At 39.8% G+C, this 25,139-nt stretch overlaps 1 protein-coding gene across 2 annotated transcripts in view; it reads right to left on the reverse strand.

Annotated features, from left to right (window-relative positions):
• Nucleotides 1-316: 316 nt before the first annotated feature.
• The window catches only part of LOC118990412 (ras-GEF domain-containing family member 1B-A), a 397,813-nt gene continuing 372,990 nt past the window's right edge, over nt 317-25,139 (reverse strand). Inside the window, exons 4-5 of one of the 2 annotated variants that reach the window (XM_037051043.1) lie at nt 17,441-17,524; nt 317-814 (exon numbers count right to left, since the gene is read on the reverse strand). In XM_037051043.1, coding sequence (XP_036906938.1) covers nt 776-814; nt 17,441-17,524 — 123 coding nt within the window. In that variant the 3' untranslated portion in view covers nt 317-775. Of the gene's footprint in view, nt 815-899; nt 1,436-17,440; nt 17,525-25,139 lie in introns of those variants that run through there. The other variant, XM_037051042.1, reaches the window with a different exon arrangement.

The raw sequence follows: 25,139 nt of genomic DNA on the forward strand, positions 1-25,139 counted from the left end.
CCCTATATAATGCTAGTAGAACTATAGACTGAACAACATTTTTGAAATGCAACTAGGTAGTGCATACTGTAAAAACTTACAAGTCTCTAACCATTGCCATCTCCAGGAATAATTATAAAGAAATGATCAGAGACTCATACACAGATCTATGTTTAAGTATGTTCATTATTTATTTTAGCATTATTTATAATGACAAAACTTAGAAACAAAAGGTCCAGAGTTGGCAGGTCGGTAAAAAATAGTTTAAGCTATAGTGATACACTCAAATATTATTTATAAAAATCAAGATTTTTGAAATCTGTAGAGTGATGTAAAATGCTCATGTAATAGTATGAAGGTAAAACTATTTCTATTAAATAGCAAACTGCATATATTAAATAATCTGTTACATAACACAAATATATGCATAAATAGGAAGAAAATACACCAAAACATTAACTGTGGTTATCTGTGGATTGTGGAAATTTTTGTTTCCTTCTGACCTTTGAATTTTCCAAATTACCCATAATGAGGAAGAATGTGAGAGTGTTACTTCCATAATCAGAAAAGAGGTGGGTTTTTCTGAGAACCAAGAAAAAACATCCAAATTCTCTTGTAAATAACCAAATGCCACTCCTCTTTGTCATTAATTAACATTCCAAACTCATAGATGAAATTTAAAAACTAAACCCCTTGTTCCTGAGAGAGACTTTCTTGAGGATAGAGTGTAATCCTCAGGTTCCAAGTAATCTGATGAAGTTGGAGGGAATTGAAAAGAGAATTGCAGAGCACATTGTCAGTTGCATGGTGCCAGGAAAAGCCTTAGTTCCTTGTTCTAAATGAGAAAGAAGGCAATTCATTATTAGAATCCATTGGAGATGAATTATTATTGTATTTCTATTTTTCCATTTGTCTGACATAATGGGTTTTTTAAAAAGTGCTTTTTAATAGATTATCTCTACAATTTTATCAATAAACAGTCACATCTTTCTTTGATATATTTGAGCTTGTATCATTTATTTTTTCTTTTAATTGAGTGGCCATGGACAAATCATGGCTGAGCACTTGATGCTAAAATAAGATTTGATATTGACCAGATACAACTCCTGAACACACAAAGCTTTCTAGACAAATTCTGCACAGCATGTTAGAAAGTCAACTTTGCAAATTGAATTACAAATTCTGCATAGCATCTTAGAAAGTCAACTTTGAAGGAACGAACTTTTTTGATTCCATGATATCATAGTTTAACCAAATCATCCACATCATTACCCCTACCTTCTATCTTATACATATGTGAAGTTAGTCACCTAGGTAAAAAGATAAAATAATTAAGAACATATCCATGTTCACTACTAGAAAACCTTCTCATAGTCCGCCCATTCTTAGAAAGTTCTGATGCCAATATCTTCATGTGTAATACACAGGGAACTCTTCTGGTCATGAAAAACATCCCCTACAGGCAGGATTTAAAAAAGGAAAAACAAGCTGTCAGGGGATTCTTGGGTATTCCAGTGATATTCTAATCTTAGGGTAGTTCCAGGGCTGAACATTCCCTTAACAGCTAACAATGCCTCTGGGGAGCCCCTATAACCAAACGCGAATTAAGAGTTCCCCTTGGGACATAGCTTCTACTGCTGTAGATGCCCCAGCCCACCCCCATGCCGGACTCCATTTCGAGGCAGTTACACTCCTCTCTGCTCACTTTGGGTAATTTCAGGCCAACCACCTCATAAAGTACCTCAAGGCATGTGAGTGACCACACCTCCTGAAGTTTACTAGGAAAAAAAACTTATATTATGAAATACAATGCACTCATTAAAGAGGGCATGAGAATAAACTTAACAAAAGATGTGAAGGACCTACATAAGGAAAACTAAAAAGCAAATGTACAACTTAAGAAACAGTTACAAAGGAACACCCATATGGCTATCAACCAAATGAAGAATATTGTCAATACCCCTTGAAGTGCTCTGTGAAGCCCTTCCTTGTCACGGCCCTCTCCCGGAGTGTGTCTTTTTGAGGAACTCCCTCTTCAGCACCAGCAGGGGCTCTTGGCCAGGATTTTATCAGCACTGTAGAAGTGTTAGAAAGACTTTCCAAAAATAGTCCTGACTGTATAGCACATGACACTTTTTTGGCATTTAACAAAAAGGCAGCTACTATTTTTAAAAATTTCTCTATTGATCATAGGAAATGACTGTTTTCCAGGACATAAAAGGCATGTAAGTTCTGGAGAATAGCTGGCTTTAGCAGTTCAAAATTTTTTAATTTGCTTTTTATGATAATTTCTAAAAGAATATTTAAAGCAATTTGCATTTCCCCCTTTGAATTCTATGTTTACATCATTCAGCTATTGGGTTCTTAGTCATTTTTCCCTTAGCTTGTATGTGGATATGTGTGTGTGTGTGTGTGTATGAAAACGAATGTTAACTGTTTGTCTGCTATGCTTGTACCAAATATTTCCCTCAGCCTGTTGTTTAAGAAGGCATAGCAATTCTTAATTTTGTTTATGAAGATTATATTAACCTCTTCCTTCATGGTTTTTTCCAACTATTTTCAAATAATTTGAACAGAGATTTCCAAACACACACCAAGTAAAGGGAATATTATAATAAACCCATATGCATTCATTACCCAGCAAATAATTATCAACATTCTGCAATTCCTATTTTAGCTATTCTCTCCCATCCCCACACTGTTCTTTTGCTGAAGTATTTTAAAGTAAATTTCAGATATAATATCTTATTATATATTAGTAGTTCAGAATATTTCTCTAGCTGCTAAGAGCTTTTCAAATAACAATGAACATACCCATTAACATTTAGAATAATTCCTTAATATCCAATATACACCCTGGCTCAGTTGTCTCTTATTTTTTTAAATGTCATTCTGAATTGGATTTTTGAGTCCAGATTCAAATAGGGTCCATGTGGTATGTTTGGCTGACATGTCACTAAGATTTCCCTCCCTTTTATATTTTATGCCATTTATTTGTTGAAGGAACTGGGTCATTTAATACAGGAATCCAATGATTCTAAGGAATCTCTCACTTTCTGGATTGAATGACTGTATCCTTGTGATATCATTCACCACATTACTGTATCCCCTGGATTTTGAACCAAGTGGTAGTGAGAGCTAAAAACTTGATAAACTTGGGTTTTAATTTGGGAAGTCAGACTACTTCACAGGTGGTGCTATGAACCTCCTTCTGCATCATGTCATGGGACAAAAAAATGTCTGAACGCGCCACTTTTAGAGACGTTAAAATTAATTAGTGGCTGCAGGTATTGTTGGCCTGATCTCTCCTTTATAAAATTTCTCATTAACATTTGAGCTAACAGCTTTAATGATCATTGACAGCTGCGTCCTAGGTCCATTAGCACACTCAAGTGCCAACAGGTACTTTAGGCTTAGACAGACTTACTTTATTACAATAGCAGATCATTGAATATGTTCCCAGGATTTCATGGTGTGGGTTTTTCAAAACATTGATTAAAGAAGGATTCCATTATTTACAGAGACCACACAGTAGGACTCAGACCAAGAAGATACAGGAGAAAGTCAGGGTGTGTGTTCTGTTCTTTTACAGTAAGTAGCGCTTCTAGACTAGAATGGAAAACTCAGACTTTTGGATTATTCAAGGCTTTATTCAATTACTAAGTTTTTAAATCTTGAAAATGTCACCTTTTTATTTCCACAAATGCTCATTTTGCCATTAAGGGAAGTAACCTTGAAAACTGTACACATGACCTAAATGACTCGAATTTAAGCAAAATTAGTTACATTTCCTTTTCTTCTCTTTAAGAAAAAGAACATAGTCACCTTTTTCCAGATGTTGGCAACTTCTGCCTGCTCCTTAAATTGGCAAAAATAAAACTTATTGGCAGGCTAATTATTTAAGGCTTTTTTTTACTACCTTAGGGAAAATGGTAGTAGGTATGTCGTTTTAATCAGTAATAAAAAATCTGTAGGCTTTTCTCAGTGGTTTCACTGATTCCAAAATGTCCCATTCAAGCTAATGTCAGATTGGTTGTGCAAAAACTTTCATTACATTATGTTTTCGCTCGAGAGGCATCCCTAGTTCACTAATGTTAACAAAATCTAATTCAACACCCTACTTCTGGAATTTCATTAGAAACCCCTTGTCTCCTAGCCACCCTCTATCTTACCACACATTCCTCTGAGAAGCTCTCATCTCCACTGTTGTTACTCTAGTCTGCTCCCTGCCTCTGTGCGTTTGTGCACATGCTAATCCCTAATTTGAACACTTTCTCATTTGTCTTTCCAAAACACATTCTAGCCTTATTTATTTTTATTTTTCAAGTCCAGATTCAGTTTAAACTCACGTACAACATTTTCCTGGTGGTGGCCTTGGTAGGATCTCTTTCTGCTTTAAAGTATGTCTCTCTAGATATAGAATGGAATAGTTTAGCCTGTAAATTTTTTATTTCACTGTTTACAGTTTATTTGGTATAGCTCTCTAATTAGATCGCAAGAGCAAAATTAGTATACTACATAAGATTTTATTTTAAAATCTTAATAAATTGAAATGACTTCATTTTTTAAAAAGGATAATTTTGATGATGTGCTTATCAAATCCACAAATGGCATGGCCCTAAGAGTATGGTAGATTTTTGAAATGGATAAAATTGTCCTGTTTTCCTTACATCTAGATCCTCTGTAAAGTGGCTTTGAAGCTCCTCCTACAGAGACATGGAGTGTATTTCCCCAGCCTCTGAAGGTTGCTGGTCTTGGAACTTTTTGGGCCAATAGAATACAGGGAAAATAATGATGTGCCTCTCCCGAGCTCAGCACTCAAGGGGCCTTTCTTGGTGTTATTTGTTGTCTTGGGCCCCTTCTTCCAACATGTGAACAAATCTAGGCTAGTCTGCTGGAGAGTGAGAAAATGTAGAGCAGAGACTAGACAGCATCCCAGTTGAGGTGCTTCTAGACACACCAGTCCTGACCTGACCTGGTAGGTGACCACAGATGAATGAGTAAACCCATCAAATCCAAAAAAAACCACTCAGTTAAGCACAGCCTAAGTTCTGACACAGAATTAAGAGCCCAATTATTATTTTAACCCACTAAAGTTGGGACGGCTTAACCGATGGTGAACATTATGAATACAAAGGGCAATTTTTTAGTTGGCAGAACCTTGATCCTAAAAGAATATAGCATTCTAGGACAATAAACTATACTATTAAGTTAAAATATAACTGAGGGAAGTACAAAGCTCTAAATTCAAGTTTAAAAGCCAACTGAGTTAATATAGGACAGCAGAGATAAAGCTCACCAACATATATGTCAAACACAAGCATGTAACTCAGCCTGGTGCTTCCACTCTTCCAACAAAGCTAATAGGCTTTATTCTGTGTGGAATGTGTAAGACCCCAAAGTGACCGAGGACAGTGACCAGGATGCTGAAGGGCCTAGACACCATCTCACACAGGGGAAAACGAAAGGAAATACAATTGTGTACCCAGTAGAAAGGTTGAAAAGGTAATGTGGATAAGCTAATTGTCTCCAACTATTTGAAGAGCTACAACATGGGAAGAAATTGGACATGTTTAGTGTCATCTCACTAAAAACCAGGACCAATGAATAGAAGCTATAAGAAGGTAGATTTCAGATTAACATGGGGTTGAGTTTGAGAGGCTACACAGGTATCCTTTTTTAAGTTAAATTTGGGGTGGCATTGGTTAATAAAATTATAGCATATTTATACTGTTTAAGAATGCAAACCACATGCCCTGGCTGGTATAGCTCAGTGGATTGAGCGCGGGCCTGCAAACCACACGATCGCGGTTCGATTCCCAGTCAAGGGCACATGCCTGGGTTGCAGGCCAGTTCCCGGTTCCGGGCAGGGGACGCATGAGAGGCAACCATACATTGATATTTCTCTCCCTCTCTCCAGGAACTTGTGAAAAAATCATGGGGAAAAAAAAAAGAATGCAAACCACGTATTCAAAGTTCGGACTCGGTGATACTGGGTGATCCTGGGTGGTTGCCCAACCTCACTAAGCCTCAGTTTCTCCCTCATCTATAAAATGCAAATAACAGCAGCACCATTTTATAAGGTTATGATCAAGATTCCATAGAAGCTTTGAAGATAAAATACTTAGTAGCCTGGTGCCTGGCACATGGTAAGCACTCAATAAACTTTATCTATTATCCTTAATAATAAAAGTTATGTAAATATGAAATGAACTTCCTCAGGAGGTGGGAAGCTCATTCTAACTGGAGGTATTCACAAGAGGTTTGGCAGGCATCTGTAGGGTAGATGTAAGCATCAGTTGGGAAGTTGGACTAGATGACAATTAAATGACCTTCCAATGCTAAGTAAGTCATTCTATATCCCGTAAGACAAAAATAACTTCTTTAGCATCTCCCAGAATACTTAGCACTGTTGATCAAATAATATTCATCTAGTATATTTAATAAACATTCAATTGTATAATATAAATGTATATTTTTCTCACAGTAAGAAGTTGTGTGAGGATTCTTGATTTTAATATCTTAGCTCCTATAAAATAAGTATATCACCAAATTTTATTATTATAATTACCAGTATTGGCTAATACTACAGAGTATAAATTTTTATGCTAAAACTCTTCTTTATGGGATATTTAAATTTGCTATGCAGAAAGCTCCATCTTTTCACACTTTGTGTTTCCCCATCAGAATGACTAATTTTAAACCAGTTAGATATTTTTAAGGCATGAAAGGCCAAACTTTCTTTCATGACTGACCTCCTAACAAAAGTCCGAGCTGGATCTAGGAACCGTTTTTCCTTCTCTTGGGACAAGGAGCATCTGGAAACACTGCCCACAATCACTCCTGTTTCTGGAGGCACGGCTGGCAGCTCTAGCTCCCACTGCAATTCATTTGATAAAATAGATCTGGTAGAATTACCTAAGTGGGGTAATATGCCTATCTTCCCCAATTATCATTGTTGTCAGTTAACAGGGAGAAATTCACAGTGGCCAAGGTGCTGTCTTCATGGTTTCTAACTGATGAAAACCTTTCCTTTTCTCATGATGAGCTCCAACATAATAATCAGCATTAATATCTGTGAGGAGTATTCAACTTTCTTCATCAATGAAAGTCTAGTCAGGTCCACTAGCCAAGAGAATCCTAAACTCTGTAAGTCGGTAAAAGAGTTTTAAATTGTGAGTTTATATGAGCTTTGAATTCTGGGTATGTGGTAAATGAACAAAAAAGGTATTCATAAGTAGAAACAGGATTCCCACACCATTCACTGCCTAGTGCCTGCCGCACATTGAAGAATACAAAGATAAGAAATGTGCTCCATTACTAAAAAGAGACAGAAATACAAGCAAACACTGGTGAAAGCAACGCTGTGAAAGAAAACATACATAGTACAGTTTTAACTTAGACTATAGGGTGGGAGAGGAGTGGAAGTGAGTTGTGAGAGACTTTGAAGAAAGGAAGGGGATGAGGCAGGAACAAGGCGAGGGGACAGTGTGCACAAAGCACAGAGTCAAGGAGTACAGAGTTGTGTGGAGGAGTCGAGGGACTGTGTGCGGTGGGAGCTGAGACTGGAGAGAGGTGGTGGGGTGCAGATCCATTCACCACTCAATAGGAAGCTCCTCTACCTCTTAGTCAAGTAAGTCACTTGCCTGTATTTGCAATTTCCAAGGGTAACTCTGGAGTGGTATTGGTGAGGTATTGAAAAAAAGCAGATGAGAGTGAAGATAGGAAAACCAGAGGGCTCATCAGAAACCAAATGAGAGGCGATGAAGACCTTACTCACAGTAATCACAGTGGGGAAGGGGAGGGGGAATGCTAAGAATTTAGTATCATCTGAAGGGGGTGGCAGACTGAATGGATGATGGGGAGGAAAAAAGTATGGGTGACGCCCAAGTATCTGGCTTGAATTGTTGGGTGGAAGGTAGGAACAGAACATTCGTGGAGCAGGAGACTCAAAAGAAGGAAAAGAGGAGCTAATTCGTTTAGTTTTGAACGTACTGAACAAATCAAATAAGAGAATGACGAAAATTGCTCAAGGAGAGAGAGTTGATTTTAAAAAATTACACCAGGAATAGAACACTGGGGGACACAAAATTGTAGGTATTATTGAGGGAGAATGAAATAGCAAAGGAGACTGCATTCAAACGAGAATTAGAAGTCAGCTATCATAAAAGCCAAGAGAGGAACAGCTTTTGAGAAGAGGTCACTTACATCAAGTTAGAGAAGAATTGAAATGTACTCTGGGTTTAGCAGTTAGGACCTTGGCAAGGTTACTTTCACTGCAATCTCTCTCTCTCTCTCTCTCTCTCTCTCTGTCCCCCCTCCCCCTCTCCCTCCTGCTATTTTGTTTTAATCTCAACATGTCTCTTAAGGCTGATTCACTTTGAAAGTTCCTAGTATAAAAATTTCAGTTTCTGCCACTTGCAAATGAATAGAACCTTTAAAGAGTTATTCTGTAAGCAAATGTCTTTTAAGGTAAAGCTGAATTTTTTCACTAAGCTATTCATTAGAGAGGTTTCAGAGGGCACTCTTAGAGAAGAGCAGTCTGATCCCAAGTAATCAGAGAACAGCAATCTCAGAAAAAAACAATGTGAGAATGTCTTTCCATTGCCTTTCTACCACCCCCCCCCCTTAACGAGAGCTTCAATGTGGAAAAATTATGCTCAGTGCTTTGAGGACATAAATAATGAACAAGGCATAATTCTGCTCTACCCAAGCCCCCAGCCAAGCTCATTACAAGCCCCTGCAAAAGACAGACATGCAATCGGCCAGCCCTAAAATAAGGTAGGCTCAAATAAAAGTCCATAATAGTAAACACAAAGTTCTATGGGGTCCCAAATGCGGTTTCCCATCTCTCATAAAATGCAGGAAATAACCTTTAAAAACACAGACACAATTGGGGAGTTCATTGCACCACTAATTACCTCCATACTCTTCAGACCATAAACTTTTATGCAATCTGCTCTCTGTTCACTTCATTCATACTCATTTATTTGACCCTCCATCCAGACTGCCCGTATGAAAAACTTAACAGGCATCAGTGGCGAGGGGAGATTTGAGGCTTTATTCTGATTCTGTTGTTAAATTGAACTTTAATAATACCACTCTGACTCTTTTCATCAAATGGTAAAGTTATTAAAATGAAATGCAGAGCCTCGTGGATTATGTGAGCACTAAGCCTCCTTCTCCCAGAGGAGATAAACTGGGACACCAAATGATCTGGAATGGCTTCTGAGGAACACTATTTTGATCTGAGTCACCTCATGGTGATATCTTTGCAGTTCATACCCTTTTTAAAGTTCTTTGTAAAGCAACTGCCTTTAAAGGGACGACCTAACACCACATGCTCACACATTATTTCCCACTTGTGTAGCGTTGCTATTTATAACTGGGGCCTTTTGGAAAATGAAAATGAAAAACTGTAGCCAGAGAGACCCATAATATAAGTCAGGTCATACTCTTTTTTTTGGCCTCCTTCTATGTCCTCCCAGCAAACTTTGATTATATTTCAACTAGCAATAGGAAAGAGATCATCCAAACTGAAAAAAAAAAAAACTTCCCAGCAGGTGGTTAGGGCACAGGTTCTTGAGTCAGGCAGGCCTGGTTTGGGATGACAACTCCACCACTTACTGGTCTGTGACCTTGAACAAGTTCCTTAGCCTCTCTATATTTCACCAGTAACATAATTAGAGACTATATGAAGAACTTATGTTAGTGTTTAGTACAGCGTTCTCAAACAAATGGTAGCTATTATAATAATTATTATTGCAGCTATCATTTATACCAAATTGCCCTGGATTACCATTTATAGTATAGTGCCTCACACATGGAAGGCATTCAGTGTCTGTTTATTTCTTAGTGGATGCTTGGCTGGCATTGAATGCTTCGAATGCAATATTTCCAAGAAGGGCTTCTTCTCCTTTGGCTTTCTCAAGGGCACATAGAGTATAGGGAAGATAGCAAAACGGCATAAATCCTGCATAAATTCTGCTGATAATTCTGTAGTGCTATTTCTCAGGATTTACTGATATCATTTTTTCTCTTCTTTGTGAATAGAGAGTATGCATATAAATAGTATTTTGGTCTTAGGTCATCTTTTTTTTTTCCTGTTCCCAGGTGGGACAAAGCAATGTTTCTTTTTACGTCAATAACAGACCAGGCCAGTATTTTTATTTAGCATTTTCTATCAGAATTCCACTTGATATTTTCAAGCTGGGTGCTGGGAGAAAAGTTGGGGCAGTGTTAATGAGAAAGTGTCAGCCCACTGAGACAAAAGTAGAGTTAACAAGAGTTCTGTAATACAAATATGACCCCATGGCCTTTGATAATGGGGTAGGCCCCAAAAGCAAGGGTCTGGATATTATATGTGTATGTGTTGGGGTGGGGGCAGCTGTTAACAAAACAGTTACCTAATATTTAATCAAGTGTGTTGTGTATGAGCATTCAGGCCATTCATTTGGTTCTGTCTGTTTTGGCCCTTATAGATAAGCTGCAAAGCAAGACTGGAATAACAATGAGTTCTGTTAAGTTTGTTGTTTCTTGTTCCTATAGGACATCTACCCATATCTGAAGTAATACATTTTATAAACCTAATAAAAGGTATTCTTCAGATATTAATTGTTCATACTTCATTTACTTTCTGTAGGTTTGGAGAGCTGGTGTTGCATATTTTTATTTGCTTACAGGGGGCACAGATTGAATGGCCACTGGTTGAAGCCTATTTGTTAAACCTCATTATAATACTTCGGAGCTTATAACAAGCTAGAATGCTCTCTCTCCTATTGAACATCAGGATGGGTAGACTTCTTGTCTTTGCACATTGACTGCATTTTTACCCACTTGAACTCTGAACTGTGGGCCCAATATAGTAAACTTCAGCCTGGGTTGTGCTCCACTGGTAGTAAGAATTCAGGAATCTAAATTCAAGGGATATCTTTTTCCACCTGTGGTTATTTAATATTTACAGAATAGTGCTAATAACATGGATTTAAAAATCCTTTGTCTTCAGTAGATATGGTAGACCACTCACAGAATACTACTTCAATAAGCATTATAATACAAGGATAAGAAGATGAAAATAGCTGACTGAATAGCAAACTAAGACTCCAGGTTCCTTTAACCATCAATAGACAAGCACTAACTGCCTAGTACGTGCATGTCATTGTGTTGGGCATTTTGAGGAAAGAGACGATGGGAAGAAATGACATAACTCTGATGAGTGTAACAGTTGGTGTTCTAGGGGGCTAACTTACTCCATCAAAATAATACGTGTAATTTTATGTTAAATAAAGGGAGAGTGGATCTAGGATGAGGCCTGAGGAAACACTTTACCCTTCCCATAAAATCCCGTGTTGATAGGGTCACAGCAAAAAACTGGTGCCCAAGATGTCTGCCCCAGGAACTCCAGACCTGCTTCAGATGGGGAAAGAATGGGAAATTGTGCCAAATACATGTATGAAGATATTTATAAATATTTTCCATCTAATGACATCTCCTACATACAAATATCAATAGATAATGGGTTCCATTACAGTGCTTGAGTTTGAGTGTTTTTAGTAAAAATTTGTTTGCCTCAGTTCTAAGGAGAATTTCTTTGAAATTCAGTATATGATAGATATCCACATTTATTACACTCAGAACTCCAAGACAGGGTTCTCAGCTTTGCAGAGTTCTGTTCATCCTCTTGTTCTTAAAGCCAGAAGTTAGCTTCTGTATTTCTCCTTCCTCATCCAGGTTTGATTTGACAGATAGGTGTCAGTGTCTCAGCATTTTAATTTCGTTAACTGATGTTTGCTGTACCAGGCTCTGCCTTCTGCCTTCACTGGATTATAAATGACTTCCCCTAGGGAATGTGGTTCACTCTCTTCCCTGCTCTAATTATGCACCAGGACACCACTGCACCTACTGTATCCGTGGCCAAAATAATAGTGACGTGGACAAGACGGAAGTTGATTTCTGTTCTAGGCAATAGCAGTCTAAGGTGGCTCTTCCAGCTTTCTCTGACCACATGTGTGTTTCAGCCAGCAAGAGGGGCCTGCCTTTCCTCTAAAGGGCACAACTCAGAAATTGCATATATCACTCCCACTCACATCTCATTGGCCATAATCTTATCATATAGCCACCTCTAGCTGCGAGGGAGGCTGAAAAGTGTTCTCTTCAGCTGGGTGGACATATGTCCCACTAAAACCTCTATTATTTTAGAAAAAAACTGACCCCTTAACTTGAAAGTTCCTTTCACCTTGTCACAGAAACCCTAGAATAAGAATACTTGGCTTAATGTAGTTTGCCTCAGTGACTAAAAGCTAAATATATAGAGAAAGAGATCCAGTCAAATTATGGGCACTCACACTTAAAAAATTAAAGTTATGTTTATCTATAAGTATAGTAGTTGTAGTGATTTGCTTTGCTCAGAATTTTTATTATCTTCTGATTATTCCATTCCTAACTTTCAGGGGTTTTTTGTTTTTATTCTTGTTTTAGAAGCAGCAGTGGGCCTCAGACTAGTTTGCGGAAAGGGACAATGATAAGAAATAATATGGACTCTAATGGGTGTAAGAGGAGATGTTTCTTCATCTTTGTGGGTCACTGAGAGCCTTAAATGTTAAGTCCCAAGGTGCTCCTCATAGAATTGGTGCTGTTTCTCCAGAACAAGCCACAGTATCAATCATTCTCAATGGGCTGCGATTTACAAGACTACTCTTACAACGCCCCCTGTTTGCTAAGGAAAACTTCCCTTCGGTGAGAAAAATTCTCCGGCGCTAAAAGGAGCTAAAGATTAATTTGTAAAAAGGGGCACCTCTATTTCTTTCCTTCCCACGGACGCCTCCCAGCTTTGAAATAAAGCAGCTCCATATTTTGTTGATTCTGACTTCATCAGTTCCTTTCTTTTATCTGTTGTTTATCCAGTTACTTCCACCCAACTCCTCCGGTTTCCCCTTCACTCACCCAGAAATATGGAAGGCCTAGAGAACCTTGTTTACGTTTTCAGCCACCCTTCCATTTAATAACACTGCTGTCCTTCAAGGTGGCTTATCTCTTCATGTCCTTCTGGTTAAATCAAATAACGTGTTAGTTACATTTCTTTTGATTGAGGACAAGTTTACCTGTCACCTAAGTTCCTTTGAGAAAGGCAGGTCAGCACAGCTACGGCGGTCATGGGCAGCTTCTAACCCTAAACAACTCCATCCGCTTGTGTACCCTATGCAGTTTGCGGAGGTCATGACACTTTACTGGGTTGTTCTGATTTGGCAAGATCTGGGTGACAATGCCCTGCTAAGTTGAAATAGTGCTTGTTTTTGCCCAATCTGTTGTCTTGCCAGTACCACCAATGAGAACTGTGTAGGGAAGCCTGGAAGTTGAATTCAATGCCGTCCTTTAAAGTTACCTATTTCCCAATATCTCTGCTTCCGTCTCTGCCATCATTGTCTAATCCCCTTTCAATAGTCTGCTTTGGATCTGCCATTAATTGATTGAAATCCTAAAATCCCTTTATGCATGCACTGTTATCCTGTGCAACCTCTCGGGGGTAACATTCTTATTGTCGAATACATCAAAATAGTCAGTGTTAATTCATTCTCCAGAGTCTCGCTGATAAATGACAAAGAAAGCCCTCCAGTTGTAGCACTGTGAGACTGGGGGAGTAAGTTCGTCTCGAGTTTTCACAACACAGTATTCATAACACAATATTTGCAGTAGCTGCAAAGGCAAGAAAGCCGAAGCTGCCAGGACTTCCCTGGCAAGTCCCAAGACACACACTCTTTAACATTTGCATTCTTATTTACATGCATTTGTATGCTCCATTCGAAAGGTTCTGACTCCAATTATGTAAAATAACACGCACAACGTCCCTTGATTTGAGGGTGGATAACCACATATCCCAGGTCTGCTGGCCTGCCTGCTGCCCAGCGGCTTCTCCGGCTTCTCCCTCTACGTCCCAAAAAGTTTCTCTCTTTTATGACTCCCATAATCACAACCAATAATAAAAAGGTTATTGTTTAGTTGTAAGACTGGAGTTGGACCCCAAATAATCTCTTTCTCCTATTATGAGCTCACTTTGGAACCCTCTGTTTCCCAGCCAGGGGTTTTCACAACCCCTTCCCTGCTCCCATAGCAAGGAAACACTGGTTCCTGGTTTGGTCGGGGGCACTGTAATTTGGGTGACAGAAACCACATCTGGGTCCAGTGTGTAGCCTTTCACGCAACAGAAAGTTTCTTGACAGTGAGAAAGAGAGTTTGAATTCTGGGCAGATTAATTACAGGTTTCAATTACCCCCCCCCAATGCTGCCTCCTACTGACCCCTATAATTAACGCTTGACTTTGCTTACATTTTCAGCATTATTTTTTTTCTCCGGATGGACAGATAACAGCTTACTGCAAAGTGAGTTCCTTAGAGCATTTTTACAGCAAGAGTGTTAAGCCCAGAAACCAGAGCTGTGGGAGAGAAGAGAGAGCAAGAATATCCTCTGGGAGAAATCGCATTCAACCCAAGACAGTCCCGGGGCCGTTGCATAGACACCACCTACCTGCTCACTCTGCCCGGGCAGGGGAGGGTTGAGGATCCCACAGCAAACTATTCCTAAACCAAGATGATCGTCGTACTGCACTTGATTGTCTCCTGCCCTTTGAAAAGTCACTCCCTGCCATTCTTATACTGCAGTTAGAGTTTCTGACCAGGTCTAGGAAAACTTGGAGTAAACTCAGGATTCTCTCCATTGGATTGAAACAAAATGTAATCCAAAGAGACTCTCTGGGGTTCACTGATGCCTGACCCCAGCCTTTGAAATGGCTGTTCTCTGTCCCACAAAGTGGTGGTCTATTTAGAATCTATATAAACATGATCGAACTAGGTGGGATTGGAGGGGGCAGAGGCGGGGGCAAGACAGTGAGTGCTGGAGCAGTTGCCAACACACTCTGTGACGTTCAGGGCGTGTTTTGTTTATTTGCTGTTTTAGTCTTTGGGCCAGATGAAACTCCTCTCACTTAAACTGAAGTCAGCAGAGGGAAAGTGCAGACCTCACAGAAACTCAGTCCCAAGAAGCTTGGGACTCTCCCCCGCTGTGCCTGCGGAGCCTCAGCAGTGCTGACAGCACAGCCAGGAGGCTTCCTGTTCTGCTGGGATTTCACACTCCATGGACAGCTGCCTCGCAGGACTTGCCGCCAAGGCAAGGTTACCAGGAATTGCAGGGAAAATAGATTCATTTCCTTTGAAAAACTGCAAAAACTCTAGTTCTGCCCACATACATCTATACGTTGGAGAGAAAAGCTCTACTGGAAGAATTGTTGTTTGTTTTTGACTTGTCTCGACAATGACTTTGCTTCATCCTTGTTACTGCATTGTGTGTATGGTCTCGAGATGCACAGCTGTCGCGAAGGACAGGGTAGTGGCAGGTGTTTCAGGGAGACCGTGGTCCTTTTGTTCAGGTGTGCTTGGACAGCATCCTTGATGCACTCACCAGAGTCTTACTTCCCCTCCTGGCATATGACACTGCCTTCCATAGTTCTCATTTCCTGAGATAAGCAAATTGAGTATGTGTTTCCTCTAAGCTCACTATGTATACTACTTTTCATTTATTCATTTATTAAATTCATTTGCATAATTTGTTGAATTCTTGATATATGGAACAAAATAAGTTTAAAAGAATCCTTGTTCTTATTAATTTATTAATATGTTAAATTATTTCATCCTCATGACAGTCCCATGAGGCAGATACTATTATGATGCCCTTTCTTACAGGTGACTTGCTCAAAGTCATATGGCCAGTGAATGATAAGGACTGGGATTTGAACCCAGGCAGGCTGGCTGCAGAGAGCCTGCACTCTTACCACCTGGCTCTACACTTCATGCTGGGCCTCAGGGCTGTGATTTCAGGTTCAGGACAGTAGCAGTTTAGTCAAAAACCTGTAATTTCTCTTCTAGAGCAAAGTCTTTCTCCCACAAAGCAGTTTAAATAAAAATGTTTGAAAAAGGTAGTATTGGGGCTGGATTTCATACTAATATGTTGAAAGAGATCAGAATGTACTGCCCCCAAAATACGCCTCATTGGCATAAGGATTATTTTGAGACGAAGATGAAAGAGCACACAAATCACATTGACCAGCTTCAAAATGGTTCTGTTCCCCTAGAGCAGAATGGTGATTAAGTCAATCTGAGTTATTTCACAGAGACAACACTATGTTTGTGCCGCCCTTGTCCTCGAGATGGACTGGAACCCAAAACCTCCAGTCTACAGAAAAGTAACATCAGTGTGGCTACCGGAGCCCTCCACGGAACAAGTGTTCCTTCAGTGAGGAAGAGCTGGCGCCTAGATCAAATATGAACAAATCGGAAAACTGGCTGAACTCCATCATATTGGAATTCCTTTGTGCCTTCTCTTGCTCCTCAACCCTGTACTGTAATTGGCCAGGTTGCAAAACCCTCCAATCGAAACTTGCTCCACCAGCATTACATCACGTCAATCTATTCTCCACAACCCTTGAAACCTGTCCTCAACCCAGATGGTGGGGGGACAAACTTGAGTGGTGCCTCCTCTGTCCTGTGAGTGAACTCAGCAATAAATAATTCACTTTTCTTTTTTGCCAAGGTTGCTGTCATAGTTTTGGCTCCCATGTGCATAGGGCAGTGGGCCCTTGCTTGGTAACAGGGGAACTGAGAAACAGTAAATGCAGGAAAAGCTTTGTGCTCTCTCTCATTAGGTCTCAAAGCGGGGTATACATTGCCCTTTGTGACGGCATCTCCCTTTCCTGTACCAAGAGAAGGACTCTGGACCACCAGAGATGACCCATCAACAGAAAAGGCACCAACTTGAGTGTGCATAACAAACCTTACTAAATAACACTTGTCTTCCGTTGATTTCCCCCCTATATTCACCTTCTCATAATTAAATGCCTCAAGAAGCCCCAAACCATTTTTTCTTTCTCTTCTTCACAGTTTAACCCTCTTTGCTAAAATGGTGTATAAGTCTCAAATATAAATCTTTCTTTGGATTTTCACTCCTTTTCTATAAAGCCCTCCTTATTCACAGCAATAAACCTTTTTTTTCCTGTTTAGCATCTTTTTGTTTTTTCAGTTTAATTTGCACTGTCCCAGATATTGAACCTGGGAAAAAGATTTTTTTTCTCCGTACAATATAATTGACTAAAGGTACCCTCTTTCCTCCTAACAAGCTCCAACAGACAAGGGAAGGAGAAGCAAACTGTTCAGAAACCAGAACCTTGTGGGAGTCAGGGAGAACATCATCAGGATGAAAATGGAGACAAAAGTGGAGATAAGGGAATCCCAGATCAAGGTCTTCTCCGCTCAGTGTTTTGCCTAGGGCAAGTGCCATAAGGGCCAGCCAAATAGTTCAAAGTTTGAAATTTCCTAGGATCCATTTGATTATTTCCCCCAAATAGCTCAAGATAAAAAGAAGTAATAGGTAGCAGGCTGAAATCATACTGCTCAGCAAGAAACAGATACATTCTTACTTTGCCAACTGGCTTGTCAATCAGAGGGCTTGTAAAGCAGACTGGAGTTATGCTGCTGTACATCGAAGTGTTCCATTGCTGTTCCTATAAGAAAGGAAACAGAGAGATTTCAGAGGCTTGGCTGGTTTTCCTGCTTCATGAAGCCATTTCCTCCTTTCTCACAATAGTGTCTCAAGCACTTATACTGAAGAGTTGCCACTCGAAATACCTGAGTCAGCATTTTTGCACAGGCACCTTCAGTTTGCAGCTTGTGCAAACTCACTTAACCTTGTGCAGGGACATATTACAAACCATTTATGACATTTTGAAGGAATTCATATGCACATGTTGACATAAATGCAGAATATTTTCAGTTTAATTTGTTAAGGTATCTTCACAGAACGTAGAGCAGACTGCAAACCTTTTTTTTTCTTTAAATAACTTTACGAATATCTCATTGCATAAAAACACTGACCACAGCTAACTTCTGGTTTTCAAATCTTTGAATCTATATGGAATCCTATTAAAAATTCTCTACCTGCTTTTCAGAAGCCTGAAAAATATGGCCTTTTTCCACTTTGGGGACTTTAGCTCCAACTCGGCCCTAAAATTTAATCTAAACCTCAAGCTATATCTGGTCAATGTGTGTTTCTTGAACAGACTCCAGTCTGTCTTCCACCCATCCCGTAATGTCCCTAGTTCCTAAAATACACTTTCTGCACTATCTGCCTATGGTTTCTTACCTGTGCTATAAAGCCCAGCTCACATTCCCTAAGAAATATTCTGCTATTTTCCTCAACTTCTGATTGGAGTCAGAATAATGTTCTTTCTAGCACAGGATCCAGGTACTATTATTAGAGTATGTCACTCTCTGCTGTGAGTGTGAGCAACTGGGGGCAGGACTTCTGTCTTAGTTACCTTTGTATCCTTCATAATCCAACACATGTCTTACACAGTGCTATGGTCTGAATGTTTACGTCCCCATGAAGTCTGCAAGTTGAAACCCATCCCCTAAGCAATGGCATTGGGACATAAGTCCTTCAGAAAGTGGTAGGCCATGATGGCAGAGCCCTGAGGAGTGAGATTAATGTCTTTGTCAAAGAGGCCCCAGAGAGCTTGCTTGCCCCCTTTCCCATGTGAGGACACAGTGAGAAGTCTGGGACCTGGAGAAGAGACCTCACCCGATCACGTCGGCACCCTGATCTCAGACTTCCAGCCTGCAGAACTGTAAGAAGCATATAAACTTCTGTTGTTTATAAGCCACCCAGTCTGGGGTACTTTGTCACAGCAGCCTGAAAACACTAAGACACACCTGTAGGTACTTTCTGTTAGAGGACTCTTCCCTTTTGTCTGCTGAATCTTTCTTTATGCGGTCACTGATTTCCAAACATTTTACCAGATCCAACTCTCATTCTTGCCACACACACCTTTCGCTCCCTCTCAGTCTTGTTAGAATAGACATTAAGAGGCTTGTTATTGGGGAAAAAGGGTAACTGTAGGTACCAGTAACCCCATAAAATGAAAATGACCTTTAAAAATGAATCTGCTAGTATTGACCCATCCCCACCTCCTGCTGTCCATTAATTGGCTATGTTTTTTGAGTGAAAGGATGATTTTTCTGTCTTCTTAGCAGAAGACTGGTGAATGACCCTCTGGAATCTCTCTCCCTGCTGTTACTAATTACCTTACCCTGGGCAAATTACTTGTGCTTTCGACCCGGGTGGCCCTGTCTGTAAATGTGGTTTGGGTTATTTACACACATCTCACAAGGTATTCTGAAACTAATTGTGAAGCTATCAGTGGCCTAGAAAGGCAAAGTATAATTTTGGGGGAAGAGACCCAGCAGTTCACCCTCAGGAGAAGCCATTCAAATGTCTGACTTCTTCTCCTGCTCTGAGAACAGGGCTGTGGCTGTTTTCTGAGCCATGTGGGCTTCTGTCCTTTAGGGGTTAAACTGAGACTAGTAATTCATTTCACAGGTCATGTTCCAGCCATCAAAGTTTAATTACCATCAAACCCCACTGGCTCAGGTCCCTAATATATTAGTGAATGCATGAATTAAAGTTCCAAAGGATCCAGTTACCAAAACCCACCTTTCCAAGATAAAAAGACATTGAATGGCACCAGGGTAGGAGGCCGAAGTAGATCAATGTGACAGTGCAACTTTTTTTTTAATGAAAATAACGGTTTCTGTTTTGATGATTAGGACACACGATTCTGTTTCAAGGAAGTCAATCTGCAGATGCAGTAGATGAGTCTGAAGAACTCTGCCCTTTACTGGGAGGCTGGCCTGGTTGCTATGGCAACATGTAACTAGTTTTCTTAGGTTGTTGTGTGGCCTGGTTTTCTTCATACTAAAGATTGTCCTGATACGTTTGCACTGGGTGCTGTTAAGACTAAAACAGCCCAGCAATGGCAAAATATAGATTTCTCACCTAGGAACTATTAGTTTGGTGAGAAAATATGTGATGATTCTAGGCCATACATAAAAGAGAATATCTGAAAAAATGGGTTCAAATGCAAAACACAAAGTAGTGAGGGGTAGACAGTTATGCCTAATAGGGTTCCCCATTCCCCATTTCCTCTTCTTACTTCAGGCTTTTCACACAGGGTTTTATTGCCAGGATGTTAGGATGGTTGACCGGCTGGGGCCACATCGAACTCACCATTTGCTAAATGTGGGAATGGGGCCTCTGAGGAAGGACTTGACAAAGTGGAATAACAGAGAATTAGAGAAACAGCAAATCAGCCATCCTGAGAGGCTAACTGCACAGAGATCTCCACATAAAAGGTACCTGTTACTTTTCTAAGACTGGATCCCTAAAAGGAGACCAAAGAAGTGGTTAAAGCCTTGAACTGTAATTATAAACCTTCAATGTTTATTCTGGTGCCTGAAATATAAGAGCAGTTCCTGGTGTAAAAGGACAGAAATACTTTAGTATTCTGATGAGGAGGAAGGGCGGTGGGGATCGTCTGGCTGGCTCAGCCAGCTGACTGAGCAGTGGGAGCCACCCAGGAGATAACTGCATGAGGGTGCATCACTGGGCAGCTCATGCCTTCCTAATAATTCCGAAGGAAACCATATGTCCTCCCTTAGAAATCTATGCTCCATAGATAACATGGACCTTGGTGTCCGTCAACTGCCCACCTCTCCTCTCCATACCTAGGAACAATGTGTTCTGTTTTGAATGGATGCAGGTTCTACCTTAAAGATCGCCATCCCTCTGTCCCACCTCAGCCTGCCACACGTTATTTCTCTGGAGTAAAAACTGCTGCACCTTGCATCTCTATAGAGTGCTTTTCAAGGACTGCTAACGCAGCACATTGGGGGCCCCTCACAAAAGCCACAAGCTGTTTCTGGGACCTAGAATGTTGAAGGAGCTGTGATACCGCACACATTCAGTGGGAACCGAGGAAGAAGAAAGTTCCTGAAAATGCAAGTGATATAGATTGTTGCCCTTGCTGTGGTCCCTGTTCTCTCTGCCCCATCCCCCAATCTGTGGAAGCCAACCAGCAGGGTTTGGGATTTGCCCCACCCATTGCAGCTGGAGTTCATTCCTTGCAAGGGTCAAGCACACAGACAGAGAGGTGAGGTGGCCTTGGGAAGGGAGGAGAACTGGGTGGAGGGCCATTAAATGTTGACTCACTCAGACTTGACCAGACTTCCTTTTTCCACACTCCAGCATAATTTTGGCAAACTTAAGTAAACTGCATACTGCTAAGCTTTCCTACATCCTTTTGGGTTATTATCACAGACCTGCACCAGCCCTGGGATATGCAAATTCCCTCCCCTCGACACGTGAGAGCAGAGAGCAGGTCGCAGGGAAGAGCATAGGTACATACAAGCACTCCAGTTTTTAAGTTCTCTGGGCAGAACCCTGTGAGCGCCTGACCTGCTTCTGTGTTCCCCAGCAACCTCCCTCAGTACCCATTTCCCTTAAATGCTCTGCTAAATATTCGTATTTAAATATCCATTTCTTGGATGTTTTACATGCTGATTTTTAAAGTGTCCCTCGTGCTTTTCCCTTCCTTCCCTATGTTTCATGAATATTCAGGACCACTGCACCTACCACAAGGCTACCATTATGAAGTACATTAAACAAGTGCTTTTGAAACAACTCAACATTAATGGGACTCCTGACAGAAGGAGGCACATTTCCTTCACATATTCTCTTGTCTCTGAGTTTCCTGCCACACAATATACATGTGTTTTATCCAAACACATGTATATTTAGCAACAATGCCACCTCGAACCACACGCGTACATTTTCCACTGAACACCATGTGACATAGTTTTCTTTGTTACATAATCTTTGGATTTGTCATATTGAGTGACTACATAATGTTCCATCAACAGGATAGAGTATAATGTATTTGATATCTTGATGGATAGTTATATTGTTTTCTAATTTTTTGAAAATTTGAAAACCATTTTAATTTTTAAAGATTTTATTTATTTATTTTTTAGAGAGGTGGGAAGAGAAGAAGAAAGAGAGAGAAACATTGATACATCAAACAGTTGGGTGAGAGAGACACATCAAACAGTTGCCTCTTATAAGTATGAAGACTGGGGACCTAAACCCCAGCCTAGTTATGTGCCCTGACTGAGAATTGAACTGGCGACATTTTGCTTTGTGGGACAAAGCACACCTGTGCGACACTGGTCAGGGCTAAAGACAGTTTTATTGATCCAATTCTCATACCATACAACTCACCCATTTGAAGTACTGACAATTCAGTGTTTTGTAGTATACTCACAGGGCTGTGTGGCCATCACCACAATGTAATTTTTGAATGTTTTTATCCTCTGTCAAAGGAAACCCTTTCTTTACCAATTCACCACTCCTCCTCATGTCCCCTTCCCCAATTCTAGGCAAACACCAGTGTACTTTCTGTCTGTATATTTTTGCCTATTCAGGACATTTTATATAAATGGAATCATACAATATGCGGTCTTTTACAATTTCCATTTGCCTTAGTACTTTCGAAATTCACCCATGTTGGAGCATGTATCGTTACTTCATCCTTTTTCATTGCTAAAAATATTCCATGGGATGGATACGCCACACTTCACTTATCTATTCATCCATTCGAGTTGTTTCTACCTTTGGGCTATTTCGAATGAGGCACCGATGCACATTCATGCACAAGCGTTTGTGTGTGATATATGTTTTTATTCCTCTTGGTTACACACAGGGGTGGAAATGCTACATCTTAAAGTAACTCTATGTTTCACATTTTGAGGAACTACCAAACTATTTTTCCCTATAATTAACACCTATGCAAATACACTTTTTTTTTGTCTTTTGAATGATTTCTTTAGAATGTTTCTAGCAGTAGGGTTACTGTGACAAAGATAATCGACATTTTTATGGCTCTTGTTACTTACTATCTAATTATTGCTATTCAAAAGGATTGGACTGGTTTACATAGCTACCACTTACATGAAGGTACACACACACACACACACACACACAGAGCAAATTTATGAGGAAGATGACACAATTGACCTCTTATTTATAGATGAGAAACTAAGGGCCACAGAAGTTAAGTAACTCAGTGTCAGATGACCAACCAAAGCAATACGACGCCCTTTTTATGGGCTTCATTGGCTTAAAGTGTCTGTACCCAATATGTCCCTGATTTCAATGAGTAATGGCTGAGTGATATGTCTCTGTCCTGTCATTTCTTCAGTTTGTGCCACAGTGAAACAATGCAATGGAGTCAGAGGCATGGGATCAAATTCTGGCCCCATCACTTGCTAGCTTTGAGACCTCTAGTAGGCTGCTGAATCTTGCTAAGCCTCAGTTTCCCCAAGGTAAAACAGGTTTATCTAGAGTCTCATCTGGAGGATTTGAATTAAAGTTCAGTTCAGCCAAAGAAACTGACATAATAAGCACTAAAAAAATATAATGTTTCATGTTAATGACAAATGTTTTATTGCTATTCTTCCTTGGTGTTCACTTCAGAATAAAGTATCAGGCATCTACGAATGTCTATTACAATTTGTAAATAGATTTCCTCCCCCACTGTTAATCAAAAAATATTATCTTCTGAGTACTATCATTTAGCTCTGTGCAAAGTTTACAAGAATTTTTTTGTTTTTTTCAATTTAATCTTTATTGCATTTTTCCCCATTACCATTCAGTCCCCTTCTACCCTCTCCTCTCAGCAGTCACCACACTTTTGTCCATGTCCAAGAGTCCTTCATCCTGTTTGCTCAATAAAAACATTGATAAGTAATGTGAAGAGTTATATAAATGTTTCAATAAAAATTATAATAATTATAGATTATAATAATAAGGTACAAATATATTATTTAGAAATGTATTACATAAGGTTAGGTAAGTATATTTATTTTTTAATTTGAAAAATATTCGAAACCTTCCATTATAAATTATAAATTTTAATTTTACTTAAAAATACATTTAAAGTCCCTAAGGTAAGCAAATATTTCAAGTATTACAAAAGAATAATTAATTATAAGTTAATAAAATAAGCATAGGCTCATAAAAGTGAGTGCTTTTAAAATAAGTATATGGCTAGCTCTGAGAAGCTTATAAAGAAAAAGCCGTGGCCTACTATTCAGAAAACTTGAATTTGAGAAAGGCTTTGACATTTACTTGATATATGACCTCTTTGAGGCTTCATTTCTCTAGCACTAAAAAATACAGCATGCAGTTTGCTTTTTATTTTAAAGAAGATCCAATAGGGCCATGTGTCTGAAAACACTCAATCCACATAAAATACATAAAAATTATACATCTCTTTGGAACAGCAAAACCAAGACGAGGCCAAGTTATACCACACAATGGTTCATCCACCTGTGTGATGTGAACTTTAAATTCTCCAGGAGTCCAGAAAATACAGAAAAGAAAATGAAAACGGGAAGTCATCTATTCAAACATGAGAAAACATCACATAGGAACAGCAATAGTTCTCCACAATTCTAGTGTGTCACTAGAGGTGACATGAACAAAATGATCCCAGAAGTATGGGCTCTAAGAGGTCCAGATCTAAACCGATCACAATGGAGCTTCAACAGAGGAAGGGTAGGCGCCGGGATGCTGTAACCTGCATCTCTGCAGATGGGGACAGCAAATTTGGGGAAAGGTATCCATGAGGCAAAGACATGTTGTGGGCTGAACTGAAAAATTCATGTGTTGAAATCCTAACTTCTAGTACCTCAGAATGCGATCGTATTCAGAAGCAGTGTCTCTAAAGAAGTGATTAAGTTAAATGAAGTGATTAGGTTGGGCCCTAATCCAAATGACTGGGGTGCTTATTAGAAGAGAAAATGTATACACAGACACACATAGAAGGAAGATCATGTAAAGACACAGGGAGAAGATAGTCATCTGCAAGCCAAGGGGAAGGGTCGAAGGAGAAACCAACCCTGTTGACACCCTGGTCTCAGACTTCTAACCTCCAAAACAGTGAGAAAATAAATATCCGTTGCTCAAGCCACCCAGTCTGTGCTACTTAGTTATGGCAGCTCTAGAAAATTAACACAAGGTATTCCAGCCCTTCTGCTACTTTGCTAATCCAGATTTGGGGGGCATTAGCCTATTTTTCCAGGTTTATGACAAAACCAGCCTAAATAGTCACCTAGCAAAAAAAAAATGATCAATAAGAGGGGAAGGACTTTTAGTACCTTAGGATCTGAATTGGGGAGAGGGTACTACAGTGACTGGGGACAAAGCAGAAGCAGAAGTTTGAA

Source organism: Sturnira hondurensis, unplaced genomic scaffold, assembly GCF_014824575.4.
Source record: "Sturnira hondurensis isolate 20B ecotype Veracruz unplaced genomic scaffold, ASM1482457v3 Scaffold0007036, whole genome shotgun sequence".
Taxonomy (NCBI): Eukaryota; Metazoa; Chordata; class Mammalia; order Chiroptera; family Phyllostomidae; genus Sturnira; species Sturnira hondurensis.